General features: G+C 41.3%; 3 protein-coding genes and 1 long non-coding RNA gene across 8 annotated transcripts; 1 reads left to right on the forward strand and 3 right to left on the reverse strand.

The window, feature by feature from the left end:
- Positions 1 to 1,444: 1,444 nt before the first annotated feature.
- On the reverse strand, positions 1,445 to 7,336 carry LOC103971592 (peroxisome biogenesis protein 19-2). 2 transcript variants are annotated; one of them, XM_009385647.3, is made up of 5 exons: positions 7,110 to 7,336; positions 6,963 to 7,011; positions 6,549 to 6,864; positions 3,444 to 3,760; positions 1,445 to 1,723 (listed from the first exon to the last, which is right to left on the reverse strand). In XM_009385647.3, exons 1-5 carry the CDS (start codon positions 7,150 to 7,152, stop codon positions 1,678 to 1,680), a joined length of 771 nt encoding a protein of 256 aa, XP_009383922.2. In that variant the 5' UTR covers positions 7,153 to 7,336; the 3' UTR covers positions 1,445 to 1,677. The 2 variants fall into 2 exon arrangements, with proteins under 2 accessions (XP_009383922.2, XP_018675926.2); XM_018820381.2 differs by having other exon boundaries at positions 6,549 to 6,861; positions 7,110 to 7,293.
- A 2,508-nt stretch (positions 7,337 to 9,844) lies between these two features.
- On the reverse strand, positions 9,845 to 12,685 carry LOC135652146 (cation/H(+) antiporter 19-like). The gene is made up of 3 exons (XM_065172893.1): positions 12,429 to 12,685; positions 11,321 to 12,319; positions 9,845 to 11,233 (listed from the first exon to the last, which is right to left on the reverse strand). The coding sequence occupies exons 1-3, from the start codon at positions 12,639 to 12,641 to the stop codon at positions 10,010 to 10,012; spliced, it is 2,436 nt and encodes an 811-aa protein (XP_065028965.1). The 5' UTR covers positions 12,642 to 12,685; the 3' UTR covers positions 9,845 to 10,009.
- Positions 12,686 to 13,637: 952 nt separating this feature from the next.
- Positions 13,638 to 19,243, forward strand: LOC135652147 (uncharacterized). Of its 4 annotated transcripts, XR_010502067.1 has the most exons (5): positions 13,638 to 13,753; positions 14,412 to 14,586; positions 14,849 to 16,183; positions 16,289 to 17,063; positions 17,175 to 19,243. It is a non-coding gene; the product is annotated as an uncharacterized LOC135652147 (long non-coding RNA). The 4 variants fall into 4 exon arrangements; XR_010502064.1 differs by having other exon boundaries at positions 14,849 to 17,063; XR_010502065.1 differs by having other exon boundaries at positions 16,082 to 17,063.
- LOC103971591 (transcription factor MYB61-like) lies at positions 16,905 to 18,440 on the reverse strand. Its single transcript, XM_009385646.3, has 3 exons — positions 18,307 to 18,440; positions 18,101 to 18,230; positions 16,905 to 18,006 (listed from the first exon to the last, which is right to left on the reverse strand). Exons 1-3 carry the CDS (start codon positions 18,437 to 18,439, stop codon positions 17,169 to 17,171), a joined length of 1,101 nt encoding a protein of 366 aa, XP_009383921.1. The 5' UTR covers position 18,440; the 3' UTR covers positions 16,905 to 17,168.
- Positions 19,244 to 23,240: the final 3,997 nt, after the last annotated feature.

The following is a 23,240-nucleotide window of genomic DNA, read 5'->3' on the forward strand; positions in this document are numbered from 1 at the left end:
GAGATGAAGCAGTTGTTTACTTCTGGAATGGATGGATTTGCTTGTTGAATAAAAAGAGAGAGTGGAACCTTACTCTCCGCTAGAAAGAAAGAAAGAATTGAATATTGGCATCCCATGAAGTAAGTTAGCTATAGGCACCATGGTACCCGGAAAGTCAAAAGAAGATAATGGAGTTGTCTTAAGAAGAGCGCAAAGATTGATTATAAACGTGTAAAATGTACTGAGACATCCTTTTGGATTATAAGCATGAAATATATTCGGACATCCTTTCGGGAGCCAAGATAAGGAATTGATTATAAAGCGAGTGGAACGTGAAACAATGAGAATAGCCTGATTGAAAGCCTTAACCAAGTATAGCAGTGGTCAAGATTGGTAACTAAACATATTCTCCCATAGCAGGTGTAGTTTTTATTGAAGAATCAAGTACAGGAGTAATTACTTGGCACATAATGCAGTTGTCGAACCGTTAATGGGAGCAAGAAAGAGGATCAATTAAGGTGAAAAGTCTAGCCAAAATCAGGTAAATGCTTTCTTTTAAGCACGCTGTAACAAGATCCGTTGCCGAAGCGGAAGATGGAGCTTTCGAATCTCTTATTTACTTTCAAGGGCTAATGGGAGTTGAGAAGTGAGTTTCTAGATCAATTCCTTAATTCCATTAAAAAGATATAGATTCGGATCTAAAGATACAGATTCGACAGTTCGAGAAGAAATCTGTGAAAATTTCATTAAGCCAGTTTCCAGTTCTAGTTGAATCATCATTCATGCACGTACTATCACATGTTATATCTTTCGTCGATGAAACCAACAATATTATGATAAATGATATTAAATATTTCACTTTCATAACTAAAAAAATTTTAATAATTTTTTTTAAAAATCTAAAATCGAAAATTCGAAATACTAAAGAAGTCTAAGTACATATAATTAACCCAATTTTTACGGTAAAGATTCCAGTAAAACGTATACATCCCAAAAAAATACAAAGGCTGTTCGCATATATCCCACCTTTTAATATGGCTACTTTAAATTTATAAAATCATATACAAATGTAAAATAGCCCAATAATATTATTGCGTTAACGAGTTTTAAAAAGATTCTAATATCTTCATGGTAAATTGACAATAAACTGATAGAGATTTCGGCAAAGGGATACATGCAACTTAAAGCTTCGTATGCTGAATTTATGACAATAAATACAAAATCATAAATTTCCGACATATTAATACACATGCCCATAAGGCGAGCCCAAAGTCATATATAAAGAAAACAAAAGAAAAAGTAAGCTTATTTTTGACAGAACTTTGTTAATCTCAGACAACACGAGCCCGAGTCAAACATAAGCTCGAGTCTGAGTTATTCATGAAGATTGAGCTAATTTAAATTGCAAAGCCACGTGTCATTTCTTCCAATATACTTTGAAAATAAGATAATTCAAACATGAACATCTTTGAACTATTCCCAACTTCACTATCATCGTATGCTTAAACTTCAAGAGTTACATATATATCCTTGCAAAGTTTGGAAATACAATATTCTTCATATATTGGCTATTAAACGTCTTTCACAGCAAAGAATCAGAGAAAAAACTGACAAGAAACAACTCATTGTTAACATATTAGGGGAAGAAGAAACCAGCTAATTATTTGTCATATTGTAAAAAAATGCCCTTCTCCGTTCTCACATTATACAACAATCGGATGTGGCATCGAGTTGATCAGGGGATCTGCAGCAGTGACCAAAAAGAATAAAAAGTTAGAATCAGAAAACTTTAGCTTCAAAGGAAATATTAATAATCCCATGAAACAAAAGTAGAAGAAAGATAAGATGTTTAACTGTAGCCATCCTGTGTGAGATGAGCATGAAACATCATAAAACAAGTTTAGATCAGAGACTTGGATGCAGCAAATCAAGCACAAGTGTATGATGAAGAGGCAATTGCATAAGTTGAGTGTATAAAGGCTCAATGACTAAGTAACCTGACCTTTTTCTGCAAATTTCAGGTCTCATATTTCAAGCCAATTTTTCACTCAAACCAGAAACCCTAATCTGAACCACCCAATTCAATGGAACCCAATCATAATTTTTCTGGATGTCCAATCTCAACCTGACTCAGTTTTTGAACTTTGAGCAGTAGTCATCTCCAAGACCAATGGCCTAATTTGAAAGTTCTAAAACATGGAGAAGCAAATGCTTCAGCATCTTCCAGAAGGCCTTCTCAAATGTCATTGTGTCATTACCACCATTTTTTATCTAAATCTAGCAAACTAGACACAATCTACAGCTTGATGGCCTTTACCTCTTTTACTGAAGAAAAAGAATAACTTAAATAAAATGTAATGTAGTGTGACATCACTTCTTGGTTGCAGGAAGAGAAGACTAATAGAGACCTAATTTTCAAATTCATGTACATGTAAGTAAGAATTTAGCAGGTTTAGGTCATGTTCAAAGTGTATACATTTGTAGGAACTCACGTTTCTGGATCAGCTCAAGTGTTCCAAAACAAATCAGGGTTAAGATTTAAATAATAAATATGTTGCATCCCATTTTCGAATTATAGAGAAAAAATTAATGGAGAAAAGTCCATTTATATACACAGAGATATATACACATAAGCATGCCTCGTATACAGGTACATGCACACATACCCAAGGAATCAAGTGTCCTTTACTAGCCTATATGGACAGTTATTTACTGGTCTAATGGCCAACCAATCCGCCTACTCAGACGGTGCATTTTGGCTTGGTCCAATTCAACACAAGCTAACACCAAGCTATACTGGTACTTACCTACTTGTTCTGTTCCTGTTTTTGTTTTTATTTTTTAAATATGATGCAGATTCTGTCATGGAGAAAAAGAGAACAAATGTGGATTTTTTAATCTATTTAATAGGCATATCCCTCCCTCCTCCATAAAAAACTCAATGAGGCTCCAAGAATTCTTCCTCGTTACATCACCTAAATCGGTGAGGCACTCACCCTTAAGGCCATATCATGCTCCATCGAGCATAAGTAATCTGCCTATGCTAGCAAAGCCAGCTACGCCTACCGCTGGGTTGTTAGCAAGAGTGACACCTCCTCACCCTTAGCAACCCTTGCTTCCCTTTCTATGTGTCATCATCTCCACCAACAAGAACGTCGCTTTGTCATTGACTGCTCTGACAGCATCCTTGCCTTCCCTCTGCCACAACCAAATCAAGCAGTTATTCTCCAACAATTTTATCTGTAGTGTCTCTCTGTTGCCTTTCTTCAATAGGTTGGAGTACCAACCCATCCTGACACATAGAGTAGCCTGGCCGATGACCAGGAACAATATTGGAGCTATATCTATCACAACTTCTCAGCTCGCCAAGTTCAACAAATTGTTATGGAGATTAAGAGGAAATTTGATTCTTATGAGACAATAAATAATTAGGCATAACAAAAGAAGTAAAACAGTGAACTCACAATTGGCCAAAGTTGCTTAGATCAAGATCAGGAGCAAGTTCTTGTACAATATCACTGGGTGGTTGACCACATTCCTGTATAGTCTGCATGAGATCAACAATCTTGGAGAAGTTTTCAGGGTCATTTTCATAAACATCATTTAGCTTCAATATAAGCTCATATTGGCGATAATAGCAGTCATATTCTTCCGGGTTCAGATCATTTTTGTGCTCTTCCAACCACTTTGGATATCTTTCTCCAATTTCCCTCATGGGCTCATGCAGAATTTCTTTAGACAAAAGCTGTTGCATAAGAGTTTCAACAATAGATTCCACATCCTATACAGAAAAGATGAAAATATGAGTTATGTTTAACGTCTTCCCAGCCAATAAGCCATCAAATGAAACATTAGGAAACCCAAGGAATGTTGCAAAAAAAAGGGCCGAAATGAAAACCTAATATGACCAAGAAGAAAAAAAAAATGCATTGTTCCTTGTGTAGGACAAAGATGAAAAACTTTCTTACAATGATGCAGTTATCAGTCCCGGATAAATGCAAGTCACCAAATCAACGTCCTAACAGAACTATAAAGTGCATAATTATGCAAATGTCAGGGCTATAAGGACCTTGATTGTCGAGCCTATTGCTTATATCACACACAAAAGGCAGTTTCAATACAATATATATACATACATACATGTGTTGTTTTCTATTAACAATTGGTCCTGCAATAGTATCAGAAGTAAAAATAAATAAAAGCTATGGGGTAGACAGATTTATCCCATCCCTGATGATAAGTTTATTTTTCATGTTATCACTAGGATAGTGTGTTGCACAAAGACAGTTCTAAACCACTGGCCCCAATTACCTAAGATCAAGTTAATAATGGTAGACCACTAGACCTATCTATCCCTATAAACCAACTCAAAGCACCTCCCACTTTCATTGTAGGACTAATCTGAGGTGTCAAAGTCTCCATCAAGTAATAGTGGACCATTAATATAAAACCAAAGTTAAGACAACCAAAAGATGTCTAGTAGTTTACAATGACTAAGATATGAAAATCAAAATTCATATATAGACTTATGAACTGTATATTATGTAAATATAAAAATAATTTAAAATATAAAAAAATTAAAATATCAAAACATGCTGTATATATAGAGACAGAGAGAGAAATAAAGAGAGAGAGAGAGAGAGAGAGGGAGAGAGAGAGAGAGGGAGAGAGAGAGAGAGAGAATGAGAAAGAAAGACAACAGGAGAGAGAAAGAAAGTGACAAAGGACAAGACTGTTAATGATAAAAAAATAGAGAGCCAAAGAACAGTTCAAGTGGAGCAAAACAGTGATATTGATGTTCACTCAAGACAAGTTAGGGTATAAATAGAGTTTAAATTTCTCATATCTCAACATTGCACAAAAAAAAGGTATCTAAAATTTAACTTGAGTCAACTTGAGCCCTTCCTGTAACCAGTTTATACAATCTGTTGCTTGAAAGGGCTGTTGGGTTTAAAGGACCTGCTACAGTAACATAAATAGTAGTTTCACGAACATGCATGGGATAGTGCCAAACACAATTAACTACTATAGTGGCTACCATGACCACTGAAGTAGCTGCTATTACTGCTACTTATAAGTTATAACAGTGCACAATTTGACCCTTGGGTATGATGGCATCAAAACAATATCAATCACGATTAAAGGGTGACTATTGCCATATAGCTAAAGGTGTATACACTGAGCAAAAAAATGGCTGATATACCTTGCCCAATATAACCATTGCAAATCCTAAAGAGCTTCATGCAATCAGATTATTCACTCTGGTTTTTTAGTAAATTTAAGGCTCCAGACTAAAATTTTTGGACCTAGATACAAAGCACTATTAACTGTATTAGTAGCCTTAGACCTTCAAATCAGGGAACTCCCCTCTAACTAGTAACCTGTACCATTCTGTGCTGAGCATTCGATCAAATAAAAAAATCATCAATATAGTATTCTATGTTCCAAATTTGACCAAGCAATTAATCAGTCAATCAACACTTTCTTAAACTGGCTTCCAATAATCTGCATGTGTAAGTTACAGTCATCACGAGAGACATGACTGCGCCAAAAGTGCTCTCTTCAAATACTTCAAAAAAAATAAAGGTGCATGAGTTCCTCCTAAAATACTGAATTCAAAGAATCCAAGACATAACAACTCAAAAAAAAAAAACCTTCCTCTGCCAGTTACATCATGTGCCAGTTTTTGCTAACTGGTTCCTGAACGCAACCACACAAGAATTAAGAAATTTCTACGACTTCATTCCCATCAAATGATTTCAAAAGGAAGTTCAAAGCACCCATCGGTTCTACTCCTTTACAGATTAATTCTTCGAAAAATTATGTTAATAGTCAAATCGCAAGAGCCCTTTTTATCATCAAATGCAAATTTCACTTATGGATTTTATATTTATACTTTGTTTGTGAACTTGAGATATGATCGATGTAAGTCTTTCAAATGTAGCCACTAGCTCCTTTTTACATATAACATCTATGTCCAAGTTCGGTCTCAATGATGTGTCCAACCCTCCATCTTTACACAGTAATTTATATATGGTTCTCAACAGTAATCTATATATAATTCTGACCAAACATTTAAAAAGCTTCTTATATGAAAAAAATGGAACACCGATACCAATATGATCCATATGCTCCCTTGCAGAGTTTACAATCTTTCATGTTTTCTTTTTCCTATTAAGTTTTGTATCTATAAATCATAAGGTCTTAATAAATTTTCAACTGGCCCAATGGTAGACAGCCAAAAGACTTGCATCTTATTTTAAGCATTACAACCATTTTAAACCTGTTATAAGACTTTATCATAGCTTGACTGAGGACTGGAACCAATCCTGTTAAACAATGACTGATAATTTGGTGTACCCACGAAACAAGGTCCGAGGAAATCCATTCTGATGAAACTTAAGCTTCATTCATATAAGAAAGAAGAACAGCCAACCAAACTATTTCCCTACAATACATGCTACTTTAACATCATAAGAGAGCGATAACAAGATTCTAAATCTCCATACAATCAAACAACTAGAATTTACTTGGACAGGAAGCAAACACAATCGAAGAAGAAGGCATACCTGCGAGCCTGCGAGCTCCTCAAACTGCTTGACTAACTCGCCGACCATCCTGTCCTCATCAAACCCAGCATCGCCGCCTCTGGGGACGGCGGCCCCCGTGGCGGACTCCAGGCCCCTCACCGCCTCACGCGCCAGCTGCGTCAGCTTCTCAAGCGCCTCGGAGGCGTGGGACCCACCGGGCCGGGCCCTCTGCTGGGCCTTCCTCCTCGCGCCGCCCAAGTCCGGCAATCCCATCCCCAGTCCCTGCACCCGCGGAGCTGAAGCCATCGACGGCAACGTAGCCCTTCCCTCTCCGTCGTCTCCATCATCATCGCTACTATCGATCATCGAAACATAGCAAACAACAATAACACCATAAACGAATCCAAGAACCGATTCAGATGAGCAAGGGTTACGGACGGGGGAGAAGCGGACCTCTGGGCGGCCGGAGCGAGACCGAGCTTCGAGAAATCGTCCAAAGCGCCTAAAACAAAGAAGATAGACGGAATCAAACACAAAAAGGAATCGAGACACCGAGATGCGTGCGTGCGTGCGTGCGAGCGAGCGAGCGCGAGGGATTACTATCGAGGAGCGGGTCCAAATCGTCAGAGGCAGAATCGGCCATGGCGAGAGGCGGGTAAATGAGGAGAAGAAAGCGGGAAGGAGAGAGCGGAACGAGGCCGTGAGCACCGCCTGCGCCCTAATATATCTCCTCTTTGCTTGAATTCAGCTGCTTGTGGTAGACTTCGTTGGACCGGCAAGGAGTTCCGCGACGCGCAGGTAACGGCGAATGGGATTCCTCTCTCTCTGTCTGTATGTATTAATAGTTTTCTCGATGCGTCTTTAGACGTATTTTTATTCGTTTCCCAAGTTTGAATACGTTTCACATTAATTTTGAAGTGAAAAATACGGATCAACACATTATAAAATATTAAGTATATCATACTCACTTATCAAATATTTAAAAAATAATTAAATAATTTAGATATTTTTTTATAAAGATGCCAATCATATCTTACAACTTTATTTGTGAGAGACCATAATAATTAATAGTTGGGGAAGCTATTATCTATGTATTTTGTTTTTGTTGAAAACTCATCTTTTCCACTGTAGAGAGGCTTGCAAGATACTTGCGATGGACATGAATGATATCATTGCGAGCGAAGCCCTGAATTATTGGTTTGATGTAATATTTCTAAAATTATTTGGAATTTCTTTTATAATTATTTTGATTTATATTGCTCTGAAAATAGGCTCCAGAGAAGGAGAGAAGAGAAGAGGATGTATTGCTGCTCTATTCTTAGGGGTTTTATTGCAACTTAGCATATGATTAATTTGAAAAGCAAGGAATGATGCTTTCATTAATAGGATTATTTTCCATGTCCTCTTCCTTTTAGTGTTTTCTATAAATTGTTTTCCCCATGAAGGCTATTTCTTTTTTATAATTTGATCGTTTAATCGGGTCATATCATATAATAATTAGTTGAACTAAACTTAACATAGTTATTAAAATTAATCAATGAGGAAGGTAATATTATGTACTGGATTGTATAGTCGTGATCACGATTCAGTTCGAACCAAAAATCAAATAATCGATTTGTTTTGAACCGAAATCGATTTTCGATTCCTCGGTTTTAAACTAATTAAGTATGATAAATATTTATAAAAGTTAATGTACTAATAATATAATGATTAAATGGTTGGTTTTAAACCTAAGAAACTTATGTTCAAATATTAATAGTATTATTTATTTAATTATTTTTATAACTTTTTTGTATTATTACACTCATTATAGTTATGTATCTAGCTTTTAAATTTTAAAATAAAATTATATATTTTATATATATTATTTTTAATTAAAAATACTAAAAATTAACTTGCCATTTTGGTTCTATAACCATGATTCCAGTTCTTGAGTTTGAAAAATCAAAATCAATAGTTCTATATTCTATCATAAAACCAAAGCCATTTTAAATAGAGTAAGATCACCATTCAACTAAAACAAATGCAAAGCTTCTAGTTGATATTTAACAAGAAAAATCATATTTTGAGTCTTTATAGAGTTAAATATACGCATATTATAAAAAGATGTTTATGATATGGTACATATTCTATTTTGTTATGATATGTGGCCCTCAAATTTCGACCATAATATTCCGAAGGTCTTCCTCAACTTGACATCCATGGTAAATCATTATAAAGAGAGGGCCCTTCTCACTTTGACATCCAATTTTGAATGGAAATATTTGACCTAATACAATAATCATTTCATAATTATATAAGATTATGGACAAAGCACTACTGCTCTCTATTAGATAGAAGTGGAAATTTCTCATTGGGTCGAATCCTTTCGAGTTTGGCAACAAATAACATCTCTTTGGATAAAGTAAATCATATTATTTTGATTTATGTATGTGTACAATGAAATTAAGCTTATAATATGCATATTATATATTTAATATTGCCTTATATTTTTAGTGAAACTAATAGTGATCAATGCAACTTAAAGCTTATTAATGTAACTTAAAATTTATGTTATACACATTGTGGGATTGAGAATAAGGTGGTTTGGTAGGATTCCATATAAAATTATGCTAGTACGATATTTATAAATTCGATAATAAAAAATATTATATTACCAAATTATTCGACACATTTTTGTAAGGAGCTCGACAAAATTTAATGATGAATTATTTTGTTTAGATAATTATATAGGGTCAGTATGTCATTATTGATCATGTAAATGTTTATCAAATCCTTAGCATTACAGTTACCACATATATGTGTCGAGATGATCGTATATCAAAAATAATGTCGAGCTAATGCTAACATGGGTGTAATGTTTTATCAACGCAACTACATGACTACATGTCTAATAGGTTATTGTGTTGTTGAGATACTTATATGTCAAAATCCTTTTATTATCTAGAAGATAAATGATATAATTTATATAGGTTATAATTTATCGACACGTAGGTATAACTGACAAATATAAATTAAAGGAATTAAAGAAAATCATTAAATAAAACAAACTCATCCTCAGCTTACTTTAGCTCATATCTTCTTAATCCTAAATAAGAACAACACTTTAGCTAAAGGCAATTAATGACATCCTAGAAAAAGAAAAAAGCATGATGTGTATCAAACGATCCCTATGCTCGAATGACATCCTCTTCTCATGTCGTCATCATCGTCGGGAGTGGTGGATGTCATCTTTTGTATAGGTTATAACGTGGTTGGGTTATGTATGCGTCAATCAATGTAAGCATATTAATAATGCAACTCAACAAATCGAGTTAATAATGCATCCCCTTTATTCATCCGATCCTATTTTTTCATTTAATTTTGTTTTTATCTCATTCACATATTTCTTTTCAGATATGATTGAAGTGAATTCTTCTTCTTCTTCTTCGCTTCTCTATGATACATCCATTGTTAATACGCTTATTATAAGCTTCGAAAGAGCCGTACCGAGATCGAGTTTAATGGCGGGCGCTTCCAGCCACGGGAGTATCGGGCAAGTCGGACGTCAGCAGCCCCTCGTCAGCCTGCTGTGGTGGGTTTGCCGTCGGATCGAACTGCTTGATTACCAACACCGACGATGTCGTGCCGAACTCGGACGAAGCCAAATAGCTCCCGACCGGCCCCAGCTCAGGGCAGTCATTCTTGTCAGTCAAAGCTACGGTGGCAGGCGCTTGACCTACCAGGAACAGGTTGCACCGCCCCATGTCCTTGATCGCAGCAACGATCTCGGCCTTTCCTCCCGCCACCTTATCGTCGTACGTGATGGACTCGTTGGAGGGCAACACCTTGTCGCGGAACACGGTGATGTAGTCCTCGTCGGCGGCGATCTCGTTCGCATCCATCCTTATGGTCACGCTCCCTCCTCCGTCGCGGCCCCTCAACTGATCCGCTTGGGGAATGAACCGCGTGACGGTGAGCTGGATCCCTGGGTGCTCCGCCATGCGCATCCCGAGGGCGAGGGCCTCCCGGTCATCCCTGCCCCCGAAGAAGAGGACCGCCACCGTGTAGAACACTTCGCTGGCAACAACCTGAGCTGCGCCACCGAGCCCGCGGTCCACAAGGATGCCGACGGAGCACGGGGCACAGCGGAGGACACGCTGGTTGACGAGGTGGTAGGCGTGGCCGATCGACTCCATTGAACCATCGATCTGCTGGAGCTTGTGGAAAGGGAGGAGGATGAAGGAGGTTCGCTTCTGCTCGGCGCTCGTTATGATGTCCTCGTGGATCGTTTGGAGGTCGGAGATGGCAGTCATGGAGCGGACGGTGACGTTGCTGAGTTGCTGGTAGGCCTGGAAGGCGACCACGAGCTGGTCGCCGCCGTCCTCGTAGCACTGCTTCTTGTTCCAGAAGGGGAGGCCGTTGCGCCGGGCCTTGTGGACCATGGAGATGGCGGACGACCGCTCCGACAGCTCCATCAGGTGCACGGCGTAGACAGTGATGCCGCGGCGCCGAGTGCCACGGGAGGATTCGATCAAGTTGATCATGGTGGGGATGTTTCGGCTGCCGTGGAAGCAGGCCAGGATGCGGAACTCGCTCTCTGCGTCGTCGCGCAGGATGCTGCGGTGCTTGTACGGCGGGGAACGACGTGCGGGCTTGTAGACGGCCATCACTATGGGCGTGGTGATGAAAGTGGTGAACAGGGCCATCAGCACCAGTATGGCGAACGTCTCGTCGTTGAGCACCTGTCACGTCCGTCTCGGTCAAACGATACGAGTACGGTGCTTAAGTCAGAGAGAGAGAGAGAGAGAGGGAGGAGAAGTCTTACGTACTTTTCGATCCTTGCCGATGTTGAGGACGATGAGCTCGACGAGGCCCTTGGTGTTCATGAGGATGCCCAGCGTAAGGGCTTCTCTCATGGGAACCTTGACAAGCAGGGAGACGACGAGGGTGCCGCCGATCTTGCCGAAGCTCGCGGTGCAAATGACGAGAACGAGTAGAGCCCACGACTGGCCGCCGCGGATGGTGGCCACGTTGGTCTTGAGGCCGCTAGAAACGAAGTAGAGCGGAAGGAAGAGCCCAGCGATGAGGTCCTCGATCTTCTCAATAAGGACCCCGGCGAAGGGCCCGTCCTTGGGAACGACGATGCCGATGATGAAGGCGCCGAACAGGGCGTGAATGCCAATGGTGTCGGTGACGAAGCCTGCCGCGAGGACGGTGGCGAGCGTCGCGCAGATGTAGATCTCCTTGACGGGCTCGCCTACCGGGGAGCGGCGGGCCATCCAGTCGAGAACGGGGCGGACTAGGAGGGCGACAAAGACGACGAAGCCGACGCCGGTGAGGAGGACCCAAAGGGAAATGAGGGGGGATCCTGAGCCTGTCAGGGCGATGGCGAGAGCGAGGAGGATCCAGGCTGCGACGTCGTTGACGGCTGCAGCGGACATGGCCATGCGGCCGAGGTCGGTAGTGAGGAGCTTGAGCTCGGCGAGGATGCGGGCGAGGACTGGGAAGGCGGTGATGGAGAGGGCGACGCCCATGAAGACTAGAAAGGGGCCAGCGCGGACGCCCTTGGAGACGGTGTGGCGGAGGACGACAGAGGTGCCGATGCCCATGATGAAGGGGAGGGAGATGCCAGCGACGGCAATGCCCAGGGCGCGCTTCCCGGTGCGGCGGATGGCGCGAATGTCTAGCTCCAGCCCCACCAGGAAGAGGAAGAAGAGAAGGCCGATGTTGGCGAGGGTGTCGAGCACCGTCAGGCTCTGCTTCGGAAACACCGTGTTGAGGAACGCCTCGCTGCGGCCCAGCGCCGACGGGCCCAGCAATATCCCGCCCTGCAACACATCATGCGACACAACGTGATGTCCACAACGTTTCATCTCCACCAACCCAACGGAGAAATCCAACCAAGCGAAGGAGGAGAAGAGACCGAGGAGCACGTACGATGATCTCGGCGATGACGCGCGGCTGGCGAAGGGGTCGCAGGACGAAGGCGAGGAATCTCGTGACAGTGATCACCAAGCAGATCTGGACAATGGCCAACGGCAGCGCATAGTCCAGTGGGTTGTCGCCCTGCCACGACCCGTTCGACGTCGCCTTCATCGGCGGCTTGCACGTCGTCGCTGCCGCAGTCGTGTTCGGCGCCACCGTCGCCATTCCAACCTTCTCAACCACCCCTCCGTCTCTATTTTACCCTCTTCCCCCCTGAAGAAGAAGAAGAATTCCATTAGAACAGTAGTGCAATGCGGTGCTACAGAATAATTCACAGTGATACAATCTTCAACATGCCTATCTTCGACAGAGACAGAGGAGGAGGAGGAAGGATGCCGAAGGCGTAAAGGTTTCAAGAGAGAAACTCGAGGAAAGATGCAATGAATCCCTGGGACTATAATACCATCTCTATATATACCACGAGGGAAGGAATGCGGTGGCGAGTAATTGTAGGGGAAAGAGAGGTCAGAAAGGAAGAACAGGCAGGATCGAGATCACCTCGCCAACTAATATAACCAAAACCAACGCAAGAAAGGGATGACCAAAAATAGAAGGCCGGTCGACCAAAGTTTTCCGACCCCAACACTGCTAACCACTCCTTCCTTCCTCGTGCAAACAGGTATGCATCTTCTTCCCAAGGAAGACTGTGGTAGCAGCGGCATGAAGTGCATGCATAAATGGATAGTTCATCCTGGAGGATAAGTTCGAATCAGAACATGCAAGGGAAGTAATTCTCTAATTATGATACTGCCTTCCATGTCAGATTCATTTGGATTCTATGGTATGAGCATCAAGTGCTGCAGATGAGCTTTGACGAAGTTGGAAGGGAAGGCAACTTTTGCATTGACAAGCGTTACTGTGAAATGGGGTTGAATTAATAGGAACAGTGATGGAATTGTCGAAGATATCAAGGAAGTAACTCTCGCTTATACTGCCGCTCTTCTCGGCAGATGCGTTTTGATTCTATGGGGTATTCCTTTATGGCGTGACGAGCGCTACTGTTATGATAGATGTTGACCTTGACTTGACACGGGTCCAATTAAGATGACTCGGGCCCACCCAAAGTCCGAGCAATCGTAGCCCGAACCGGGTCTGATTTGATAGATCGCTCGATAGGACTCAAATTGGACCGGCGTGGCCGCCCAAATTTTGACGTGGGCTAGGGCTTGCGGACACTCTTTCATCGATCGTATCGAGGTTGTTGTCGGGAGACCAAACGGAGGAGGATGATGGCGAGGAGGAGGAATGACATTTCGATCCATCCGATGGATGTGCAGGTTAGGTTTCTGGCGTCTTAGCTAGTTTGTACTTGTTTATCTATACATGCTTAAGTGCTGGCATGAGAGGATTAAGATTCGATTTTTCTGGGAGTAAATGGGATATGGTCTTTGTTGGGGTAATCGGAAGCATAATCACGTGCTTGCATTGTATATTTATTTACCTACGGAGTTTTGTCATGGAACTTTTAAGATTGAGGAGCATCTTGGATCTCCGTCAACTACAATCATGGAAGATCACTGAGTACTTCTTAGCAATCGTTAAATCTTGTAGCACCTGCACTGGGCGTAGTGGTAGGATTTCTCAATGTTCATTAAAGGAAGCCTTTTTTTCGTGGTTATGAAACACTTTCTTTTGATAATTTGAACTGAAATAGTTGGCGAAAACAAGGGGCATTATTAGATGGAAGATCTATAATTATGCAGTTTGGGCAGTGCGTATACGACTCATGCTGTTACCAAGATGGACATGCTATTTTTGTTTCTAGTAAAAGCTCAACCATGTAGTTTTTGGAAACACAAGTGTCTTTGTGATGGTTTTGATGCATAAACTGGTGTATCTATTTTTGGAAATCGACAATTCATAGCTATATGATATAGTAGTAAATGTCTAAGTCATCTAGGACCTTCACAAAGATCCATCCTATACATGTTACAGGTTCAATTCTGGCGATAATACCAACTGAGCGTGTATGGCTGAGGATGGAAGTTTGCATTCTGGCCGCACTAGTCAATCTTTTCTGATCATTTAAATCAGCTAAGGGCCAAGGCTCAATTTGGATTCTTTCCAGCTGGGAATGTCCAACCTGATATGCATTCTGTGAGAGTCACAGGTGATTAGATAGTAAATTATTTTAATGCCATCCCCTCTCATCCGTCTCAGGATAGTGACAAACTGAGTAGAAAGCTTTAGTTTGACATTTATTAATTACAAACAAAGAAGTGATGAATAAAAAATTGGACGACCAAATCGACTAGCATTTATTCTGTACGCTTCTGTTTTCGACCTTTCCCCGACTATTTATAAAGTATTTGAAGCTCACAGGTAGTTAATGTTTTAAATTTCATGGCCTTCTCTTCTAATTCTTGTCTCAGTGCTTCTTGAATGAGGCAGAGACTCGGATATTGGAGTGATGGAAAGTATGGTATCTTTGGGTGATTGGAGGTGTTTATCTGTATGCCTTCTGATCGACTTCTCTGATATTATTAATGACTATCATCCTCATTAATTACCTTGATGTGTTCTCTGGAATATTTTATGACATCAGCAGTCCTATTGCCTGTCAAGGTGTTTTTCTCATTCTTGGTGAGTATCATCTGTCTGCGTTCACTCTTCAAGGTCTTGTTAGTCCATCAGCATAATTTCCATGTGTTTTATTCAGACGAATCTGTTACAAGGCATACATCGACCAAATGTTGAAAATTGTGGCATTGGATCTTAAAATTATACATCTTTCCCTGCAGTTTTTATGGATTGACTCCCTTTACTATGTTGTCCAGCAGCTGCAGGTGCTTGTCATTATGGTTAATGGAATGAGAATAAAATTGATCTTCTTTACAAATGGTAACATGTAACCCATTTTTCCAAAAGAAACCTTTTTACCTTCCTTATATGAGAATTTATTAAGGAAAACCACAATAGAAGTGATACCATGCATCAATATATACAACTTGCTTGTAGGGAGTCACACTAAAGAAAGTTTTAAGCCGCTCACTTCTTCACATAATTGGTAGGCATTGAAACTTGTGCAAACTTGAGCATAGTTTCAAATTGTTGGTCAGGGGTGAAAAATACATAGTAAAGAAGCTTGGGCTATTTCTGCCGTCTATCTGTGATGTTTGACTCTTAGAAATATTGTCATTGTAACTCTCAAATTGATTGATGTATTCATGTGCTAGTGAGCTTAAGGTGTCTATTGTTTATTGTCATTTCATCTGTCACCTAATATACATGGCAGTATAAAAAACAGTTAGGGAGTAATAGATCTTAGACTATTTATTTAGTATAAATGTTTTCCCTACTCAGTCTAAATTTCCTGCTACTACTTCTTGACAAATTTCAGCCAACTGAGACAATTATGATTGCCTAATCAATTAATGCAGAAAAAATGCATCTGAGTTCATGACAATGGATGTATCTGTATTTTATGTTCCTGCCATATCATCAACAGTCTCAAATGGTTGATGGATAGTCCCCTGGATATTCTATTGTATTAATGAAAAGTTTACGATCTAAATTAGGCATTTAATCTATCCAAATTATGGTGGTTTACTGACTGTTGTTTTAACATGGGTGACTTTTTTTCTGCAACACCCTTTTTGTTTCAGAATAAGATGCGTGGAATTCCCTATGATTGGCAAGCTGATGCATCAAATTTGTCTTCTGCAGACTGTAGGAGTCAAATCCTTGTTTGCTCTGAAGTCACAAAGGTTCCATTCTTCATGTCTTTGTTTCAACTGGGATATTTCTTCACCACTGTTCATTAGATAGGGAGGTGAAAAGATTGATATGGAACATTATTATCCATGCTACAGGACACATCTGCTCATTCTTCATAGCAGTGATGCTCATAGCTTCATGAATCATGGTGTCCCTGCACCAGTCATGCTCACCAGATTGTTGATAACAAGCAGTCATATGAAAAAGATTGGCATCTTTGTTATCACATACTTGTTTGCTAATGATTTATGACAGTACTTCGAGTTTTGTCATCTATTTAACACCACTTTATTAATATAATTAGCATAATCTAGTTGCTATCTCCATTTTAAGGATTGGAAGTTCAAGTTAGAGACAGTTCTTTTGTTGCAGGAAAAGTAAAGGAATAAGGCTGACATTTGATCATCTTTCTTTTGATTCTTTTCTTGTTAGTGTACATGTAGCTGGAGAATACATAATGCACAAGAGTTCTATCTTTGGTTAATCTTCTTCTTACCCAGTTTCATTAGTGTACATGTAGCTATCAGATGAACAAACAAAAAATTGACAGTAAAAACTCATGTCTTTAGAACTACATACAGTTTGTGTGATGACTTTTGTGGACATCCATGTTGACTGCCATAGGAATTGATAGATTTTGCATCTCACTGTTACCATGGCACATGAACAAGGAAGATTCAGCATACACAAGGTAGAAATTCTGGAGACAAGTGATTGCAAAGCCATGAAAGCAAGGATATATAAGAATAAAGTGAAAGACACTGGTTACTACAAGCTTTTGTTTTTGACGCTCCACAGAATATGCAAGGATGAAGAGCTGATAGAATTTGTATATCATCAGCCCTAGATGAACGAGAAAAGAAGTATAAGGTATGCATGCTCTATGACTTCGAAGAATTTTACTGCTCAAGCTTTGTAAGTTGATTTGTCTGTTGAGAGCAGAACTCCTTTTTGTCGTTCTGATCTTTTCCCAATCTATAGATGCTCAAAGCCCAGAGATACAGAGTGGAACCTCTTGCCATGGATGTCTGAAGCTTGCAACTCCTGCCGCAGTTGCTGGTTCTGGTACAAAGAACTCACAGTGTTCATGGGGGATTGGTTTCCTGTCTTGATGTCACCATACATGGGTTGGCTTTGGAATGCACCGTGAAGGTACTCTGACCATTTGAGGTCCTCCATCTCGTCTCCGAGGTGGGCTTGCACATCTTTCTCAGATGTCAATTCTGAGCAGGAGAAGACGCCACTGTCGAAGGAGCAAGTGCTCTGCAGCATGATGCGACCACCATCATTTACGCTTTTCCGGTTGCCAGTGTACCAGCCAGGGATTGTATCATCTTCTTCTTCATAGCTTGGTGGCAGAGCCATGGAAGTCGAAAGAGTTGTGATTGGGGTGGATATTGCATTGCAGTTCAACCAGAAGAGTGGATTCGAGTTGATCGTGATGGAAGTCGCCTGACTGCTGCTGCTGTAGTCAGGAGCAAAGCTTACCTGTGGAAAAGGGAGATAACCCATTGAATTGGAAGAACAGCAGCTTGATGAACTCGTGAGGAACTGGTCCAAGAATATTTCTTTCTTCAAGGTGCTGCTCTCATCCATGGACTTATCAATCACCGACTGGAGATCGCTGGAGTCAGAATTCTTGTCGCTGTTGCTGGCCACCTTATCATCATCACCACCATCAACCTTGACAAGTGGCTTGTGGCTACTGGGGTCGATACCTCTCTGTGTTAGCTTCTTCTTGATGCTGGAATTCCACAAATTCTTGATCTCGTTATCCGTCCTCCCCGGCAAATGTGCTGCAATCTTTGACCATCTGATGAAGTCAAAGACATGGAAGCATCAGCTAAACTGAGCCCTCATAGAACATGGACTTCATCGTTGGAAAAGACAAGGGGTGTTGCTTGTACCTGTTTCCCAGGACTGCATGGAGTTCGATGATGAGGTCCTCCTCCTGCTGTGAGAATGTACCTCTCTTGAGGTCAGGCCTCAGGTAGTTGATCCACCTCAATCTGCAGCTCTTTCCACACCTTTGAAGACCTGGCAATTCTTGCGTACGTGAAGGACATAAGACAGAGAGGAAAGCATGCAACTGGCCATCATCACTTCAGCATACCTGCTTGATTAGGGACAGTGCTCCAACACCCATGGCCATACTTGTTAATGTGCTTGATGAGCTTCTCATCTTCCTCAGGAGACCAGAGGCCTTTTCTTGGCTTCTGCTTGTGGCAGCAGGAGTGCCCTCCCATTTGGCCGATTGCCGCAAGAAGAAGGTTTCTTTAGTGAATTAGGATGTGGAGAATTTTGAGAGTGGAAGAAAGAATTTGTGGGAGGTTGAGGAACTGTAGTTGCAGTGGTGGGGTTGGAATTAAGAAGTGGGCTGAGCTTAAAAGTATATGTGAGAGAGAAAGTTGACAATCAAGTGGTTAGGTTTGAGTTGAGGTTTCTTCTTCCTCTCTCTCTCTCTCTCTCTCTTTCTGAAGTTACATGGTTCGTCACCTTCTCAGGGTTGATGCCTACTGTTACAGTGATGGGGGCAGTAAGTCTGATGTGAACCGAAGAAACCTTGAAGGTTGCAGTCATGTCTATCAGTAGAAGTAATAACTGACTTGAGTTCCTATCCTCAGATTGGGTTTGAAGCAACCCATGCAGCCCTTTCCTGCCAATCCTACCACAAGCGTATCATACAAAGGCCAGTACAGATTTGGAAACGGAGGAGCAAGAAAATCTTCTGATGGCCAGAAACTGGTTAGAGAACAGTTCTGTCAGAGTAGCAGTAAAGCTGTGTGTTGTTGGAACTAAAGAAAGACCAGGAAACAAGATATCCGTCTCAGACTTCCAACAGGAACTGATTGCCAGAGGAAGCAGGGGCGTTTTTTATCCTTTCTATGGAAAGCTCCATGATTGAGTCGATAGAACAAAATCCTGTGTGCATATTGTAAGAGAATTGGCATCTTCCTTTATATTAGCAGTATCACTGTTCTCATGGGAACTTACAGGAACATGATTTTGGCCGTCAATCCCACTTGGTAAAACTAATCCGTTCTGTTCTATTTATTGAGTTGTCATGTCCGAAAGAGGTAAATTCTTCTTGAGAAGATGTGATGCAAGATTCATAACTTGGATGGCGAAAAATATTTGCATATTGCACTTCATTTTGAGGGAAAAAATATATATTATCTTGTTTCTTTTAAAAAATTACATCGAGCGCATATCCGACAAAACCTCTCGATGGTCCAATGAATACAGATTATTTGTTCTTTGAAGATATAACTAGAAAGATTGTTGTAATCGCAGTATGCTCGATTGTTCTTGTGTAGTATCGTTTTTGTATGTTCCTGGAATCGTCAGCCTAACGAGGGAATTATATACAGCGTACTCGATAGACATTTTATTATCACCAGAACCCGACATAACACATCCAGTCCTGATTGACCCATAGTCATTTCGTAGCACAAGGCTGTGTATCACCAGTTTCACGTAGATTCAATGTTAGATAGGGTCGGTTCATGACAGATTTCTAGAAACACACCCCACTGTATTGCAATCTTGCAGGTATAGTTGAGAAGCTCCATCACCAAACATTTATGTTAGATGTGGCTGCTGTGCGTGGTCCAAAGAGTTGGCCTCGTATCCATCATGCCCATCAGCCCCACTGGCCTTGCTTTAATCTTAGCGTGCTTCTTGATGTTGATCCGTTCGGGTCACTACTTAGCCCGAGCCACCCGACCCCCACGGAAGAACCATCATCGGACGGCTGTGATCGCGACGATCGTGTTGCCAATTGCGGCCAATTCCGCCATCTGTGTGCATATCTCCTTGAATCATTAGCGTCAAAAGTCGTGACATGATTAATGATCGTGTGTTGGCAAAAGATTCAGCGGAATCTTTTATAGCACCAAAATAGCGGCCGAGTAATTATTGTGTGGGAAAAGAGATCGATACCCAAAAATCTAAAATAAAAGTATTTTTATTTTATATAAAAGTATTTTTATACTTAATAAACAAATTCTTTATCGTAGGAGGAGAGGATCTATTGGAAATCATTGGTCTTTTTCTGTGTGTTCTCCGCCGACAAAGGAGAAGGAGAAAAGTCTGGGTGGAGTGGTCACAAGGCTCGCTTTCACGCCTCGTACTTCTCTTTCTATCTCTCACTCCACCATTATTGGATTAACGAGATTTTAAGCTTCGGAATCTACTTTGTTAGTGGAAAGTATCGTCGGTGAGGGTTAATTACTGTGCAACATCGTATGGCAGCTTCGGATATGCTGCTGCAGTAGCAGATCTTTCACGAGAAGTATATATACGATGGATCGAAAGTGTCAGCTAATCCTCTTCTTCCCTACCAAAAGATTCTGTGCGTTGCCTGCTGGTCCTACGGCTAATCATTTCCTTCCCTAACCCTCGGCAGAATGGTGTGGTCGCCATCGACTTGTCGTCTGCTGATTAATGCCGACCATGACACTTCAGTGGTCCTCTCCTCGGAAGGCCACCACGCAACAAAGCTTCAGTTCAACCTTCATCGTCTCGGTACATTGCCTGCATACATGGACGATGCATGCATGCATGCATGTCTGTCGTCCGATCACTGCGTATGTATTGCTAGAGACATATATATCGCTGTCATCTACTGTTGCTTGAAGCATGGAAGCACGCAAAGGGGCAATAAAATGGAGGAGGAGGATGATCTCCCAAAGACATGAAACCCTAAGTGCGGAGGACCCTCTCATCCTTTTCGAGGACCCAATGAGAGGCACCTGACGTGTGGAAGGAACAAAGAAGATGGCCGGCCTTTAGGCAAGAGGGAGGAGGGAGTTCAGTAGTAGGAGAGACACCCACAACGACCGCAAAGGGACAGTGTCCCAAGTTCTAACACTTGGTAGGGTCGTTGTCCCATGGAAAGAGAGGCATCTTTTAAGGTAATGCTCCCTTCCCAATCATGTCCAATGAATGGGGTGGGAAGAGCTTTCATAGTCGAAGCATGCAGTTCAGGCAAATCCCGGGAAGCTCGCATTATGGCTTTTCCTACATTACCCTTTACAGACCTTTTATGTTCTTAGGTTTTGAATTCGATGATTCTGGTTTCGCCGAAAATGGTAACCGTTCTAAAGTCGTCGATTCTAATTCTAATCGATAAAATAAAATAAAATAATAAAAAAATCAATAAATATTCAAACCCAAGTCACTAAACTTATTTGTATGATATTTAAGATGTTAATCTATGGTAGATTATTCAATTCCACATGTCTATGGAGTGAAAGTGAAATTTATGTTTTATTTTTTTCTTTTTCATTCACCCGTACTCTTTCGTCTCATCTATTTTGTTCGAATCCTTTTCTTTCGTTTTAATAAAGGAAAAGAGTCGTCTTCGATATATTCCTTCAGTATATTCTTTTATTCTTATTTAGTCGCATTCCTTTCAAAAGTTATTTCTACATCATTTTTTTTTAATTTCTTAGTGACAATAGGTAACGACATTCTATCTAAATAATACTAAAAATTTGAGTCATAAAATTCTCTGACACAAAGGACCTTTTTTGATTTAGATAGAATATAATTTGTGCCACCCAGAATAATATAAATCCAACACATTTCACGAAAAAAATGTGACCAATTAATAGGTCACTCACAAACAAATCGTTAATCGGACATGAATAAGTTGGAAGTGTCTACATCTCCCAATCAAACCGTGCCCCGTGCACGTCCTACTTGCATGCATACATCAAATCTATCACCGTCCATCACAAAATAACAACCATCATGGAGACATCAATCCACCGGTGATCGAAGATGACGTGCACACACGCCTCCACCGATCATGCATTGGTCAAATTTGCATCGTCGAGCCATACGTTTCCGCGTATGGAAATCAGGCGGCTTCTATTTCCCGAGCGTCTGTCGGCATGAGTGGCTCCCGAATCTTAAAGTAGAAATCTATTCGGAGCGTGACTCGATGAACGGCTAAGATTTGAGAATCGAAGCACTTCTACGTCGATTCCCATCGACGCCCGGCCGTTAAATGTTTTACGCGCGAACCCCCAAATCCTTATCGGAAAGCGACGTTCGAACCACACCCGCGCCCGGACCCCGCAACCGGCCGCGCGACACGTGGGTGATCTTTGGCCGAGACGCGTGATCTCCGAACCTTTTTCCCGCGGCGGGCCCCGCTCCCCCGTACGTCCACGTTACTCGTACCTTCCAAGCGTCCGTCGCTTTCAGCGCGAATCTCAAAGCACATCCAACGCGATACTTTTCTTTACGGACTCCAAAGAAGCACCACAAATGAACCGACCGACCGACCAGCCGTTCATCGCTTTCCGCGCGAATCTCAAAGCACATCCGACGTGATCTCTTTGTTCACAGATTCGAACGAAGCACCCAAAATGGGAACCCGCTTGCCACAGAAAGCGCGAGCTGTGGCGTCTTCGTTTGGGTTTCTTTCACGCGTGTTCGACGCGCGGCTTTGTTCTCGCTATACGTCGCCCACCTTCTCCTCCCCCTTTTTGGTTCTCGCCATGAATCAATGAGCTCAATGCACGAATGACATCAGAAGTTTGCAGCAGGAAATGGGGGAGTCCGAGGTGAGTGATGCAGCTCTGCCGACGGAACAGAGTTCGAGGCCTGTTTGGGCTGTGTTTTGTGGTGTTAGCTTGGCCTTCTGGGAGCAATCTTGTTGCAGTAGCGATAGGAATCATCGAGCAGTTGAAAGGCACCTCTCACCTCCTCCTTTTTGACTTGGAAGTCGAATGGGTCAACTGTAGTCCGTTGGATGATTACTTATCGATTAGATGAATTATTCATTTATCTTAAATCAAAACCTAAATATATATTAGAATTTTTATATTATTTAATCGTTTCGAATTACTGATCACCTAATCTAAGAGTTTGGTAACTACGACTGTCAGTCATAGTTAATAGCTCAATCTTTCAATCCAAATTGACTAATCTTACAATAAGCTCATAATTTTTCTCGATCGAATCCGACAAACTCATCATCTTCTGATGATCTTGATTCATCTTTATCAAAATTAATGAGGAAAAAAGAATTCG

This window comes from Musa acuminata, chromosome BXJ3-11 (genome assembly GCF_036884655.1).
Source record: "Musa acuminata AAA Group cultivar baxijiao chromosome BXJ3-11, Cavendish_Baxijiao_AAA, whole genome shotgun sequence".
Classification (NCBI taxonomy): Eukaryota; Viridiplantae; Streptophyta; class Magnoliopsida; order Zingiberales; family Musaceae; genus Musa; species Musa acuminata.

Excerpts from the sequence above, each read along its gene's own strand:
- LOC103971592 (XM_009385647.3), bottom strand. The coding sequence starts at position 7,152 with ATGGCCGATTCTGCCTCTGACGATTTGGACCCGCTCCTCGATA. Across the intron at positions 6,865-6,962 it reads CTCGCTCCGGCCGCCCAGAG|TAGCGATGATGATGGAGACG; the intron begins GTCCGCTTCTCC and ends GATGATCGATAG. Across the intron at positions 3,761-6,548 it reads AGGAGCTCGCAGGCTCGCAG|GATGTGGAATCTATTGTTGA; the intron begins GTATGCCTTCTT and ends TTTTCTGTATAG.
- LOC135652146 (XM_065172893.1), bottom strand. The coding sequence starts at position 12,641 with ATGGCGACGGTGGCGCCGAACACGACTGCGGCAGCGACGACGTGCAAG. Across the intron at positions 12,320-12,428 it reads GCGTCATCGCCGAGATCATC|GGCGGGATATTGCTGGGCCC; the intron begins GTACGTGCTCCT and ends GATGTGTTGCAG. Across the intron at positions 11,234-11,320 it reads ACATCGGCAAGGATCGAAAA|GTGCTCAACGACGAGACGTT; the intron begins GTACGTAAGACT and ends CGGACGTGACAG.
- LOC103971591 (XM_009385646.3), bottom strand. The coding sequence starts at position 18,439 with ATGGGAGGGCACTCCTGCTGCCACAAGCAGAAGCCAAGAAAAGGCCTC. Across the intron at positions 18,231-18,306 it reads CACTGTCCCTAATCAAGCAG|GTCTTCAAAGGTGTGGAAAG; the intron begins GTATGCTGAAGT and ends AAGAATTGCCAG. Across the intron at positions 18,007-18,100 it reads CATGCAGTCCTGGGAAACAG|ATGGTCAAAGATTGCAGCAC; the intron begins GTACAAGCAACA and ends TGACTTCATCAG.